Source organism: Mus caroli, chromosome 4 (genome assembly GCF_900094665.2).
Source record: "Mus caroli chromosome 4, CAROLI_EIJ_v1.1, whole genome shotgun sequence".
Lineage (NCBI taxonomy): Eukaryota > Metazoa > Chordata > Mammalia > Rodentia > Muridae > Mus > Mus caroli.
The window spans coordinates 144948513-144961501 of record NC_034573.1 but is presented as its reverse complement, the minus strand read 5'-3'; the positions used below and the strand labels follow the sequence as shown (position 1 = coordinate 144961501).

Below are 12989 nucleotides of genomic sequence, written 5' to 3'. Positions count from 1 at the left end.
GGGGCTTGGAGCTCAGCCAAGCAGGGCTGCCCTGGGCAGATGATTGCTGGGGAGACCACAGGGGCCTCCATTCAGTGCAGCACAGAGTGGATGATGAAAGAGATGGAGACTCTGGACCTAGAGTGATGCTTCAGTGAGGGGCCAGAGCAGGGGTGAAGGAGCAGGGATGGAGGAGCAGGGATGGAGGGAGGAGCAGAAATGGAGGAGCAGAGATGGAGGAGCAGGGATGGAGGAGCAGAGATGGAGGAGCAGGGATGGAGGAGCAGGAATGGAGGAGCAGGGGTGGAGGAGCAGGGATAGAGGAGCAGGGATGGAGGAGCAGAGATGGAGGAGTGGGAATGGAGGAGCAGGGATGAAGGATGCTCAACACTGGCTCTTTAAGTCTTCCCAGGTCCCATTGTGCCTAAGGGCTGGTGAGTTTAGCACAGCCATGGGCTACATGTTTTGAGGTGTTGCGGGTACTTTGTCTTGCAAAGTTTGTTCCCATGGGGCTGGCTTTGTGAAGTGGCTCTCATTTTCTCTTGACTATGATGAAGCCTTGCAGAAAGTCTTCACAACAGACAAACATTCTGTCAACTCCCGAGGAAGCTGGCAGCTTGGTCACAATACTCTGCCTCCACCTGCACCTCATCGAAGGTGTGAGGCTCTGTAGACACCCTTGGGCCCTTCTTGCTCCACCTCCTCAACCTTGACTCCCCTGCTACCCAACTCAGCACTAGCCCTACCAGTCTGTTTATCTAAAAGTTACTGTGGTGCTGGCTACAATCCAGCATCCTCCAGCAGGGGGAGCTGTGATACATATTGCCTTCCCACAGTGCAGGTAGCTGGGCAGAACTCCTTTCTTTCCCCAACCCCAAAACATACATTCTCCTTTTGCTTTCTCTAGGTGTGTGATGAACTACAGGCTTAGACTTCATCTCAGCAAGGGACACTGGAGCCTCTGGGAGCAGTGGGACCTCACATCAGTCTCCTGCTGGTGACTAGACCCCTCTGCTAATCCAGGCTGTCTGCACCCAAATCCCAGAGAGTGCCCATCCCTCTAGGATGAATCCCCCAATGGATAGCTCCATTGGTCCTTCTTCATTGCCTGAGGACCCAGGGCCAGATCTGGGCAGCAGATGGCTTTTCCTGAGTGCCAACGTTTTGCCTGTGGGTGAGTAAAACCTCATTCATGCCTAGTACTTTTCCTGCTGGGTGACTGTTCTCGAGACCCAAGGGATGATGTGAATCCTATGATGTCACCTGGGGAGGAGAGATTGCCAACTTCCCCAAAATGGAGTGCTCCCTTTATCTGGGGAGCCCAGCACACAGTGCAAAGGCAGCTAATGTATGCTGATCCTACACAAAAGCAAACTCTGGCTGGCTAGACACAGTGAGTTGTATGGCCTGCCTGGAACAGAGACTGCATTTACCCCTGGGTGGCAGCTGTCAGAACAGCACAGGTATCTGACATGGGGAGGCTTCCAGGCCAAGTGTCCGGTTCTGAAGGAGTGCCAGGGACTCTCTGCCCCCGAGTTTCTGGTTTGCTGGATGCTCTGTCAAAGATCGGGTCTGCCTCTGCCTGTGGGTGTGCATGTGCCTGTGTGCGCCATATGTGTTCACACCACACATACCCTTTTGCCCATGGAGCCAGCTCTAGTTTGTCAATCCCACATTCTCCAGATACGCCTGGACAGGCCTTCCTACCTGAGGGTGGGGATTTGTCTGCTCGGCTGTGCAAAGTCCCTGATGGGCTTTGGCCCTGAGTTCTGCTCTGTTTGGAATGGACGCCAGGAAAGGGGGTGGATAGTTGGAGGAAGAGCGATCAGTGCATTCCAGACCTAAGAGGCACTCCCAGGGCCCTGACTCCAGCCAGGGTTGCTAGATGAAGATGCAGTGGATTCAGGGGCGACTATCACAGGAAGCATGACTCTGGCTTCTGTATCTCTTCCTTGTCCCCACCCCTGTGCCTGTACATACAATTCCCTTGTTGCTGACGGTCCCACAGTCCCTCCCCATGCTTGGATCTAGGCTGGATCTAGACTGAGTCTGCAGGCAGGGGCACCAATATGGCCTGAAGGTCTTTTTGAAAGGTTTCCTGAAGCAACCCTGAGGAGCAATGAGAAGTTGCCAATCTGAATGGGTAGGGTGTGAACGGTACTTAGAGTATTAGTGTGTGTGGTTTGTTCTTAGTTTAACTAAAGTGGGTCTCCGTTATTTGGGCTAGCACCTGATGCCAGTTCAGCTTCCTCTGTGTGTGTGTGTGTGTGTGTGTGTGTGTGTGTGTGTGTGTGTGTATGTGTGTATGAGAGAGAGACAGAGAGAGAGACACAGAGAGAGACACAGAGAGAGAGAGAGAGTTAACCAATTGCACTTCACCTGCTTGGGGTCTGCTCTGATTGTGTTTTGGGTCCTGGCTTAGGTAGCTTGCACGACAGCCCAGCCAGCCATAGTCCCTATTATCACTCTTTGCAGCATCTTGACCTCTTAGCTTTTGCAACCCACAGGGATTAGACCTCATTTTCTGACAAAGCAGTAAGATGCTGGAGCTGGGGCCAGGGACAGTGTAAGACCCAAGCTCAGAGGTGTCAACAGTGGGACAATACTGGGTGCCCTTCATGGTCAACATTTCTCCCATCCAGTCTGTCCTATCCCACTTCTGGTGTATCCGTGGTAACAGGTTTCATTTAGAGCAATTCAATCCAATCTACAGGCTGAGGGGTTGGGGTGCACAGGAACCACTGGCTTGTAAGCCAGGCCAGAGGCTTTGGGGTATGGCACCAGCTCCCCATGTCCAGAGACCCAATGCATGGGTCCAGCCAGGAGTTCTGGGGCATCTGCTTCCTGTACCTCTTCTTCCTCCCATGTCAATAGGGTCAGTGTGAAAATCAGAACTTGGGGGTGGTTGGTGAGAGAGACATCGGAGGCACTCCTAGAAGGGAAAGAGAATTCCTGGATCACCTGCCTCGGAAACTGTCTTGGCAGCCAGCCAGATGCAGTCCTGTAGACGGAACCATAGAGGTTGTAGTGGCAGCTGTCTTTATTTCTGGGCTTCAGGCAAACATCTCCTTTCTCTCCCACTGCAGATGAGATTGAAATGGGAGCCCTCAAATGTCTGTTATTCACCTGCCCATGGCTTTGTAGCTCTTCAGTAGACAGGTCCACTGAGGTCTGAGGTATGGGAGGGAGTGGCCCCCAGTACCAAGGCAGTGATGTTGAGGGAGCTCCTGCTTCCATCTAGAGCCCGACCACAGGTGTTCATGGGCTCAGGTGCTGATGGAGCAGAAGGGCCCACAGAGACAGTCTGTCCACTGCTAATTCAGGTGCACACAGTTAGGTTTCTACTTCATTTGAGGAGAGAAAGCTCATTTGATTCAGAAAGGGAGCTGGCTTACAAATGGTTGAAGTCAGGACGATCTCCAGGGATAGATAGATGACATGTGTGTATGTGTCCCAGGAATGCTTGCCAGTTCAATCCTGTCACTGGAAGGTGCCGGGGGAATGAGACCCTGGCCATAGGGGATGCAGGCCAGCTCGAGCATGCATCCCTGTATCCCTCTGTCTCCCTATTGTTGGTTGAGCCTGGGCTGTGAGGCTTGGGTCAGGGAGAAGCATAAGTGTTTGCACACACGATGTGTACCCCAAGGGGTGGGAGTGAGAGGCAGGACCATGTGTCCCCAGGGGGATTTCCCACTTCAATGGGTGCTCAGATCCTGGCTTCTTCCCACCCACACTGCTTTTCCATTTGCTATATCAGTCTCTCATGTGCATGTGTGTGAGTGTGTGTATACACGTGTGCACATGCATGTGGGGGGTATGAGTGTGTGCATGCATGTGTGTGAGTGTGCACATGTGTGTGTGAGTATGTGCATGTGTGTGTATGTGTGTGTGAATGTGTGCATGTGTGCAGTGTGTGTGAGTATATGCATGTGTGTGTGTGCATGTATGTGTGTGACATGCACGTGTGTGCTTGTGCATGTGTATGTGTGTTTGTGCACTCGTGTGTGTGGTTCTTTTTTTTTCCTGGCCATGAAAGCAAGTCTGACTCAGAGGAGCTGCTCTGGAAAGTGCAATGTAAACTATAGAGAAGCCAGCGAGATCTGCAGCCATCATGCACATGTCCCTTTAGTCTTTGCAAGCGGGTTTCTGACTGCGGCCTGGTGGAGTGTTGTGGCTGCCTATTTCTCCCACATCAGTCCAACTGCAGTTTTTCAGTGTGAACCCACTCTGCCTCAGGACACAATCCTTCATTTTTCCCCCCATCTTGGAGCTTTCTTCTGGAGCCTGATTCTGTGTGTTTTTCTGTGTTGTGTGTATGTGTTTGTGTGTGCACATATGCACATGTGTACATTTGTGTGTGTGTGTGTAGACTAGAGATTGTCTTTGGTGTCAGATTGAATTAGTCACTAGACAAGTTTTCTATTATTTATTTATTTTTAAAGATTTATTTGTTTATTATATGTAAGTACACTGTAGCTGTCTTCAGACACTCCAGAAGAGGGCGTCAGATCTCATTATGGATGATTGTAAGCCACCATGTTGTTGCTGGGATTTGAACTCAGGACCTTTGGAAGAGCAATCAATGCTCTTAACCACTGTGCCACCTCTCCGGGCTCTACTTTTTTTTAAATTTAATTTAATTTAATTTAATTTAATTTATTATTATTTTTGTTGTGAGATAAGAGTCTCACTGGGTTTCCCAGGCTGCCCTTAAATGCTACCCTGCAACCCAAGCAGGTCTTGAGGGCTGGACCCTTCTGCCCCAGTCTTCTGAGTCCCAGGGCCCTGAGTTTTAAGGGCTGCCTCCTGCACCCATGGGTGGGACGCTGCGGGTGTCGCCTAGTGTCTAGCACGTTTTGAAGTGAAGCCGCTGCCAATGTCGCTGCAGGGGTTGGGGGTGGGGTTGTGTAGCTGTGTAGCTCAGAAACTCTTTATTTCTAGGAGACTGCGGGTGTGAGGTAGCATTTGATGTCCTCCAGGCTCTTTGAAGCTTCTATCTTCAGCTTCCTGAGCAACCAAGGGAGGGGCCTGCCTGTGTAAGTGCCAATGAAGCTAGGAGGGAGCCTGGCCCAGCCTGGAGCCTGTGGGCTGCCCATTGCCTGGTGCAGAAACAGTGCTCTCTCTCTCTCTCTTTCTCTCTCTCTCTCTCTCACACACACACACACACAATTACATCTGTCTGTCTGTCTAATCTGTGTGTGTGTGTGTGTGAACATGTAGCATGGGTGTGGGGGTCAGAGGACAACTTCAAGGACTTGGTTCTCTCCTTCCACCATGTAGGTCCTAGGAATCGAACTCAGGCTGTCAAGCTTGGCAGCAAATACCTTTAGCTTCTGAACCATCTCCCTGGCCCCAGAACCTTTTCTAGAAGTGGGTAGGATGCACGGACTCTCCTCTGGGAGATCTGTGACAAGGAAAGTAGCCCAATAGTGGCTGCTGCTCGTAGGGCTCCTCGAGGTTGGAGGTGTGTGTGAGATAGGGTGGTAGAGGGGGAAATTCTGGGCAGGAGGGCCTGGAGCTGCTGTGGGATCCTTCTGAGGAGGAGAGGCTAGGATTCAGGGGGAAGCTGCTGAGTGCCGATTGGCTGGCAGAGGAGACTCCAAGCCATTTAAGGAGCTGAGGCTCAGAAGCAGGTATGTCAGGAAGCCTAAGGCATCCTATCCTGACAAGGCTCCAACCTGGAGTGGACTTGAAGAGATACCTGACCAGATGAGTTGAGTATTAGCTTGCTGCCGGAGACTTGAACTTTCAGAGTCTCTCCCTATGGCTGGACACAGGCTGCTCCTTTTTCCCAGGGCTTGTCCCTGGGCTGAGCCTTGTCTTTGGGAAGAAGAAGAAGAATGCCCAGCATGCTAGATTGGCATCTGTAGCCAAGTACTGGTTCTGACTTGTCTTTCCATCTCTGGGCACTGGGCTGAGTGGTTGCAAGAGACATCCTCCTCTCAGCACAGTTTCCTGATGTCTACTCAGGACACTGGATTGGCTTTCAGAGGGAGGTGGGAGTCTCTTTAGAGGGAGGTGTAGGCAGAGTGGTCGAGTCTAGCTAGTGTCTGGATCCAAGAGATCTCTGAGGAGGGCTTTCCTAGGCGGCCACCAGAAGTTATTGTGGGGTGTTCCTGGTGGGGGAGATGTAACTCTTTGGGCAGGAAAGGAGCAAAGAGGCATGGAGTCCTGCCTAGCCTACTGTTCTCAAGAGTGAGGACATAGCTTGGCTGGGCTCTTGCTCTTTCTGCTGAGATGGCTCTGTGGGTCTGGTACATAGTTGATACTAAATGGGTATCAGCATAGGCCTCTTAAGCCCATAAACAGCAGATCCCAGCAGGCAGGGAATGTGGGCGGCGAGGAAAGCTTAACCTCTGGAGTCTATGGGTCCTGCTTTGTTTCCGGCTGTGGCTGGGACCATTGTGTCTGGTTCTGAGCTCTGTTGAGCTGCCGCCTCCTTCTTTTCCAAACACGGAATTCTGTTTTGGAGACTCGGGTTCGTCCCTTCCCTGAGTGTTTCCCTACTTGCCCAGCTTCACTCTCAGCCCATTGCCAAGCGAGTGTGGCCGTGGCTCCACCTGAATGACAAGCTCAACATCAGCCTTTTCTGTCAGCCAACGGCACCTACTCCATCAGAGCTTTTGAGCCTTAAATCCTGAGCATCTTTTCCATCACAGTACCCACCCACCCCTGGGGCGCTTCTCTGTATCTCAGGCTCAATCCACAGCTCCTGCCTCTTCGGCTTCTGCCCCATCTGAACAACCCTCAGGTCATGCTCCCTAGCCAATTGGGGGCTAGTGATCATATAGCCTGCTTCCTCCTCCAACCCTCAGACAAACACACAAAATTACACATGAACACACATGAAACATGTTACACACACATGTGCATGGCCATCCATCCATCCATCCGTCCTGGAGTTCACCTGCCAACATCTCCTCACCTGGGTAGCTAAAGATCTTGCTGCTCTGGCTTCCTCTTCCTGCCTCTCCAGACTCCTTCCAGCTCCTGCTCTGGTCTAGCTTCTGCGCCAAGAAATTAGACCCTGCCTGTCTCAAGAACCTCCTGCTGGGCCTCCAGATCCTCTAGAATCTACCGCCACAACTTGGTTGCATCCTTGCTTACACTGACCAATGGGCAGAGGCCTCTTCTAGGCAGGGTCCCAGAGTGAGCATCAGCCAGGTGCCCTGGGCATGCTCAGAGAATACTTGTGGCCAGCTGTAGAACAGCAGAGTGATCCTGTGAATGAGTGATTGGCCTAGCAGGGATGGAGGTGCATAGAGTAGACCTGGAGCTGGCCCGGGGTAAGATGAGAGGGACAGAGATCGTGTTCTGATTACCAACCCTGTGCTCACTGGGGACTCCTGAAAACAGTTCTGTGAGGTTGGGGGACCCAGGGCCCTTGTGAGACCTTCTCTTGTGCCCCCTCTTGTCCCCAGCTCCACCTAGGCAAGCAGGGGTATATGCAGGTTTGAAGTTCTGGGTGAGGGATATAGTGGAAAGGCAGAAAGGGGAGGATAGCGATTCTTCCATGCACACCCTGGCCCAGCTAGGGCCCAGGATATCCTTACCCAGTGTCCAGGCAAGGGGCCTTTCTTAGACATCTTGGCTTAGGCAACTGAAGACCCACCCTCACACTGGGCCTAGAGTAGCCCCAGCACGATCCATAATTCTCCTCCGCTGGCGTGGTGGTCCATATTGTATTGAATACTGTAGCTAACCATCAGCCACAGCATCCCAGTCCTCTATTTCCCCCCACCTCCAAATTGTCCTAGAATCATGCAGGTTGGGAGAAGTCCATCTCCCTCTGCCCACTACACTCCTACCTCCCACTTGAGCTAGAGGGGCCTGATAGTGTTTGTCTCATAAGCAGCTCTGTAGGTCCTGGGGGTTAGAGGAGCTCAGTGGGTTTGCCTTGGAGACACCCAACATAGTATTCCATCTGCATCTCTGGCCTGTGGCTGTTCCTTGCTTAGGCCTGGTTACCAGGAATGCCCTGACCAGGGGTCTAGGATGGTACAGAAGGGTTAAGACTCTGGCACACAGAAATCCCTGCCCAAGCTCACAGGTGCCATGTCCCAGAAGACCTATCAAAGGAAGGGGCTGTTTGGGACCAGTCCCCAGGTGACTTCCTTTCTAGGTGCCTCAGTTTCCTTCACACAGAAAACTGTGGTCAGGAACCAATGAGATGCAGAAGGGCCAGCAGCACCCATAGAGATACCTCTGACCCTCCCAGAGTGTCCTTACCCCTCCTTGGCATCAGGTCAACACAGATAAGTGTCTGGAGGTCTTGCCCTTAACTAGAGGCCAGGTCTCCTTCCCATATCCACAGTGATGGCCAGTCCTGGACTTCCTTTCCTGGGTGCCAGACCTCAGTGTGTGGGAAGCAGAAGCCAGGGGAACAGAGAGCCGACTCTGCACGTTATCTTGATTTCTGATTGAGAACGGGACGTCTTAAGACCAGATGCTGGTAGAGAACGAAACACACACTTTCTAAATTTAGCCAGTTGAGAATTGCACATTTACCCAATTAGACGTATTGATTTGGCGAGCGTGTGCTTGCTCTCTCCGCGGTGCCCCGGCTGCGCCTCTTGCTGCCTCTCTCTGAGCATCCCTGCGGGGCCCATGTGTCCACAGTGGTGACCGCTGGCTGCAATCAAGGTCTCTAAGCTGTGCTCCTGCCCTGGGCCATCTGTCTTCATCTAGAGCTGGGCCCTACTGTCAGCAGGGGAGTGTCTCAGGGTGAGGGGTGGTGGGGCCAAGCCTAGGTGTGTTCTTTTCCACCAAGGTGGGACAGTACCTGAAGGCCCTCCAAAGCTAGGCCTGCTCGGTGCATATGGGGAAAAAAATGGGTATATGGCTCTCCACTTACAAGGAACTCATGCTTGTACAAGGAAAGGTGACTTAAAGTAATGGCAAGGCCATGTTCTGGGTCATCGTGAAAGGACAAATAACCAGAAAGGATTCCCAAGGTTTGGGAAAGAGGCAGAAAGGAGGGGCATAAGAAACAGGAGGCAGCAGGAAGTCTCGGCTCCACAGCTTTGAGGGAAAGGGTATATGACAGATTCAGTGTCCCAACAGCCCAGTGGGTCTCTTGGAGACCTGGTGAGGACGAGAGTGAGGGCTATATTAGAGACCTCAGGCAAGAAGGCTTACTGGGACATTGGGTCTTGGGAAGCTCTTGGGTTTCAGACAGTGGTGATCTAGGAGGCAGGCTGTCCATTTACTCTGGCTAGAATTACATGCAGAGTACCTTACTGTCATAGGAGGTGCATGTATCTGGTATACTGTGTGTGCATGTGTGTGTACAGGAGAGCCTAGAATGCAGAGCACCTTACCATTACAGGAGGTGCATATACCTGGGATACTCTGTGTGTGTGATACTCTGCGTGCGCGCGCGCGCACATGCCAGGGATCCTGCTTCTAACAACTGGCCTCAGTCTAGGAGAGACCTTTCCCTACCTCTGACAAAGCCATCACTATCTGGTGAAGGCCTGTAAGTGGGCATGGTCTGGAATGTGTTGCCTATTTCCTGGGTCTGCACCCAGCTCTGGGGGTCTCTAAGCTTGGAGAGGGGTGCTTTGGACGATCACACTGAAAAGAGTCCTTGGAGTGCCTGGGGACACTCCACAAAGCACAAAGGGAAGCCATAAACGTCAGCACCAGTGGTTACTTGGCCAGCGCCCTGTTACAAAGTTGCAGAAGCCAAGAAACATTGGCACCACAGGTGCACTCATGGAATGCTCGTGGTGTCCCTGCAGGAATCTCATCCTGGCCTATGTCTGGCTCTTGTTAGCACCTGGCACGTACCACAAGGATCTGCTTGGGCAAGAGGCTGGGACTCAGGTAGCCTTGCAGCTTCAAGACCCCCTGGTTTCTTCTCACTCACGCATACTTTATTTTACTTTAAAGATTTTATTTTTAGTAGTGCATGTGTTCACGTGAGTGCAAGTACCTGTGGGGCTAGAAGGAGATGTACAATTCCCCGGAGGTATCAGTACAGGCATTTCAAAGCTGTCTGATGTGGGTCTGAGAATGGAACTCAGGTCCTTTTCAAGAGCAGCACAATGTTTACCCACTGAGCCCTCTGTCCAGCTCTTCATGCTTGCTTTGTTAATCTCTTATGCTCTCCTGGTGTCCTTGGACAGCTCATGCTGTCAGGGTGGGAGCTGAAGATGTGCTTCTGGCCTGGGAAGTGGGAATACAGAGAAGTTCCTGGAGCTTGCATTACAGAAAAGGAAGCCAGGCGAAGTCTGAGGGAATACGTGTGCCTGTGAGGCCATGGCAGGAGGAGAAGTACAGAGTTAGTACCACAGGCCCCTGGGAAGGAGTTCTGATAACTGCCTCCACAGCATGGCTCAGGAAGCCATGGCTTTTGGAGCATAGCTCTGGTCGGCTATTCCATGATGATGATGATGATGATGTCAAGGTTTTGTGGCTGTGGTAGGAATGCCTGGTGCTACTTACCCTGGGCAATCTGAGCACAGGCATCCTTAGCTAGCTTATCCCAGAAGATATGCCTAATAGAGCTTTAACAGCTATGGTGTGTGGATGTGTGCAAGAGAGCCCAGAGAGCAGAGCATCTTGAAGTTCAGCTGCCCCGTAAGTGTGATGGATGTGTCATCTCTCATGAGTCAGCTTTGGTCACAGGATCTGTGGCAGAGCTAAGGAATCAATGGGTGGCTTGAGGAGAGTCAAGGATCTGTAGAGACTAGTGAGTCTGTGTCAGGGGAAACTACGGCTGGAGAGGAGGTACTGAGGTCTCATGGGTCTGTAGAAGCTGGGACACGAACCCTTAAGTCATTAGACCAATGTCCCTGAGTGGAGAAGACATGCCCTGGGACAAAAAGAGCAGGGGGCATTGGTCTCAAAGGACACACCCTTCCATATATGAGGCACCATGCTTCATCCTGGCTTAGAAACCTGCTCCCAGTATGCTGAGAGGGGCCTCATCTCAGATTCAGTCTTCCTTCTGCTGGGTAGGATTCAGGGTTCCAGTCTCCTCATTGCTTATACCTCCTTCTTGGTCTGGCTGAGATCTCCCACTCCATTTTGAACTCCTCAGATCAGACCACAAAGCATAGGGTCCAGGAACCCACTTGGTGTAGAAGCACACAGTGCAGAGTATTGTACACACTACAGAGTAAGAGCTTAGATCCTCAGTGGTTTGGGGCTGGAGTGGCTGGCTGGCTGGCGCAATGGGACCCTATCTGGGTGATAGTTGTTAAGGTGGGCTGAAGAGAAAATTGCTTCTCAGCCCCGAGGCAAAGCATACCCAGGAGGGGGCTGAGGACTCTACACAGGAGTGTGCCTTTCCCCCTCTGCCTCTCCAGCCCTGCCTGCTTACAGACAGTGGGATGTGGGCTGAGCTAGGGGCTGCTGAGAAGCCTAACTTGGCAAGGAGGTGCCAAGATGATCTACTGTTGTAGACACCCTCTGGGACCTGATAAAGCAAGAAGGGGCTCTGTGGGAAGCCAGGGGCTGGTCAGAGAGGGGCCAGGACTTTACTTGCATCTCCTACCCTGGTCCTCTCTCCAGGCCCGAATGGCGGTTTCCAAGACAGCAGCACCAAACCCCATCCCACTCTGACCCAGAAACACTTCTCCTGAAGGGAGCTAAGGAATACTCCTATCCAGCTCTTGGGGCTGGGCTATTACCCTTTCTCCCTGGTCTTGGGACTTTCAGCGCTATGCATGTGCTCCCTGATCTCTGGGTCCCGGGGAGAGGTGACCTAGACCCTCCTCTTCAAGCACCTGGGGGCGGAGAGCAATGACCTCCTGCTCAGCTCTTTGCTTTGGCTGCGTGGAGCAGCTTCGAGATGTGGGAAGTGCTCTCGGCCCCGCCCCCTCCTGGTCCGAGGCTCCGGCCACGCAGAGGCGAGGGGGGAGGCTGCGGGTGCATCTTTGCAGAAAGAGTACTTTGGTTGCGGCGGGCGCGGGGCGGGTGCTGGCCCCGCTGTCCTCTCGGCTCCCAGTCTCTGCGCGTTGCGCTTGCCCGCGGTTCCACGTCGCGCCCCGCTCTACGCGCAGCGCAGCCGGGGGCCCCCCGGCCCCCTCCCAGCGCGGGGCGGGCAGGGGGTGTGGTGCGGGCGGCACGAGTGACAGCGCGCTCCTCGCGCGGCGCCTCCACGGGGCTCAGTGTCACAGCGCCGAACGCGCTGCGCGCACAGTCCGCTGCGGGCCGCCAGCCCTGGGGAAGCGATGTCCTCGGAACCTTAGCCTCAGTCAGAGCCAGGCCACTGACCACCCGAGTCCGCGCCCTCGTGGCCACCTCGCTGCTGTCAACGCGGAGACAATGGACGCGGGAGCCGCCCCGCAGAAGCACAGTAGGTGCCGCTCCTGTTGCTGCAGACGCAGGGCTGGGGCGGGTAGACGCGCGGGGGCGCCGCTGCTCCTGGCCCGGGTCGGGGCTATGCTTAGGGAGGGGGTACTTGCGGTTCCAGAGCCGCATGCGGGGCCCAGCTGCTTCTCTTAGCCGTTTGGGCACGGGTGCGCATGTGGAATCGCAGCAGGACAGGCAAAGAGGTCCAAGGCTCTCTTGGTGGCCTCAGGTACTGGATGAGGGATCCAAGAGCCACCCCCTGCAAACTTTCCTCCCCAGGTTTCAGGATGTCTTCCTGGGTCTGTAATTCTGTGTGGAGACTGACCCCTGCTGGGGTGGGGGTGGGGACGCCCCTACTTCGGTGGTGCAGCAGGACCACTGCCACGTGAGTCGGCCAGAAGTGCTGGGTGGACAGCTGCAGCGCAGTGAACACATCACACATCTGCCTGGGCTGGGCTAGGCTGCACCTGCCCAGCCCCCAGCCTTAGACACGGTGGGGTCAAGTGGGACCCACCGGGCACTGCAGGGTGTTGTTGGTGAAGAGTTCAACTATCCACCATGTGAGGTGATTCCTGGGGTCCTGGGCCTCTAAGCCCTTTTGGGACATCCTGTAGGGGATGGGGTACTTATGGAACTATCAAATGGGGGATGCCAAAGAAACAGGAGGCCTACCCCTTCCCTCATTGGTCCTCCCCTGCCCTCCCCTC

The 12989-nt window shown here is 53.5% G+C and overlaps 1 protein-coding gene across 1 annotated transcript in view; it reads left to right on the top strand.

The window, feature by feature from the left end:
• Positions 1 to 11983: 11983 nt before the first annotated feature.
• LOC110293003 (1-phosphatidylinositol 4,5-bisphosphate phosphodiesterase eta-2) overlaps positions 11984 to 12989 on the top strand; it is a 61845-nt gene continuing 60839 nt past the window's right edge. Inside the window, exon 1 of the mRNA XM_029476852.1 lies at positions 11984 to 12286. Coding sequence (XP_029332712.1) covers positions 12256 to 12286 — 31 coding nt within the window. The 5' untranslated portion in view covers positions 11984 to 12255. The remainder of the gene's footprint in view (positions 12287 to 12989) is intronic.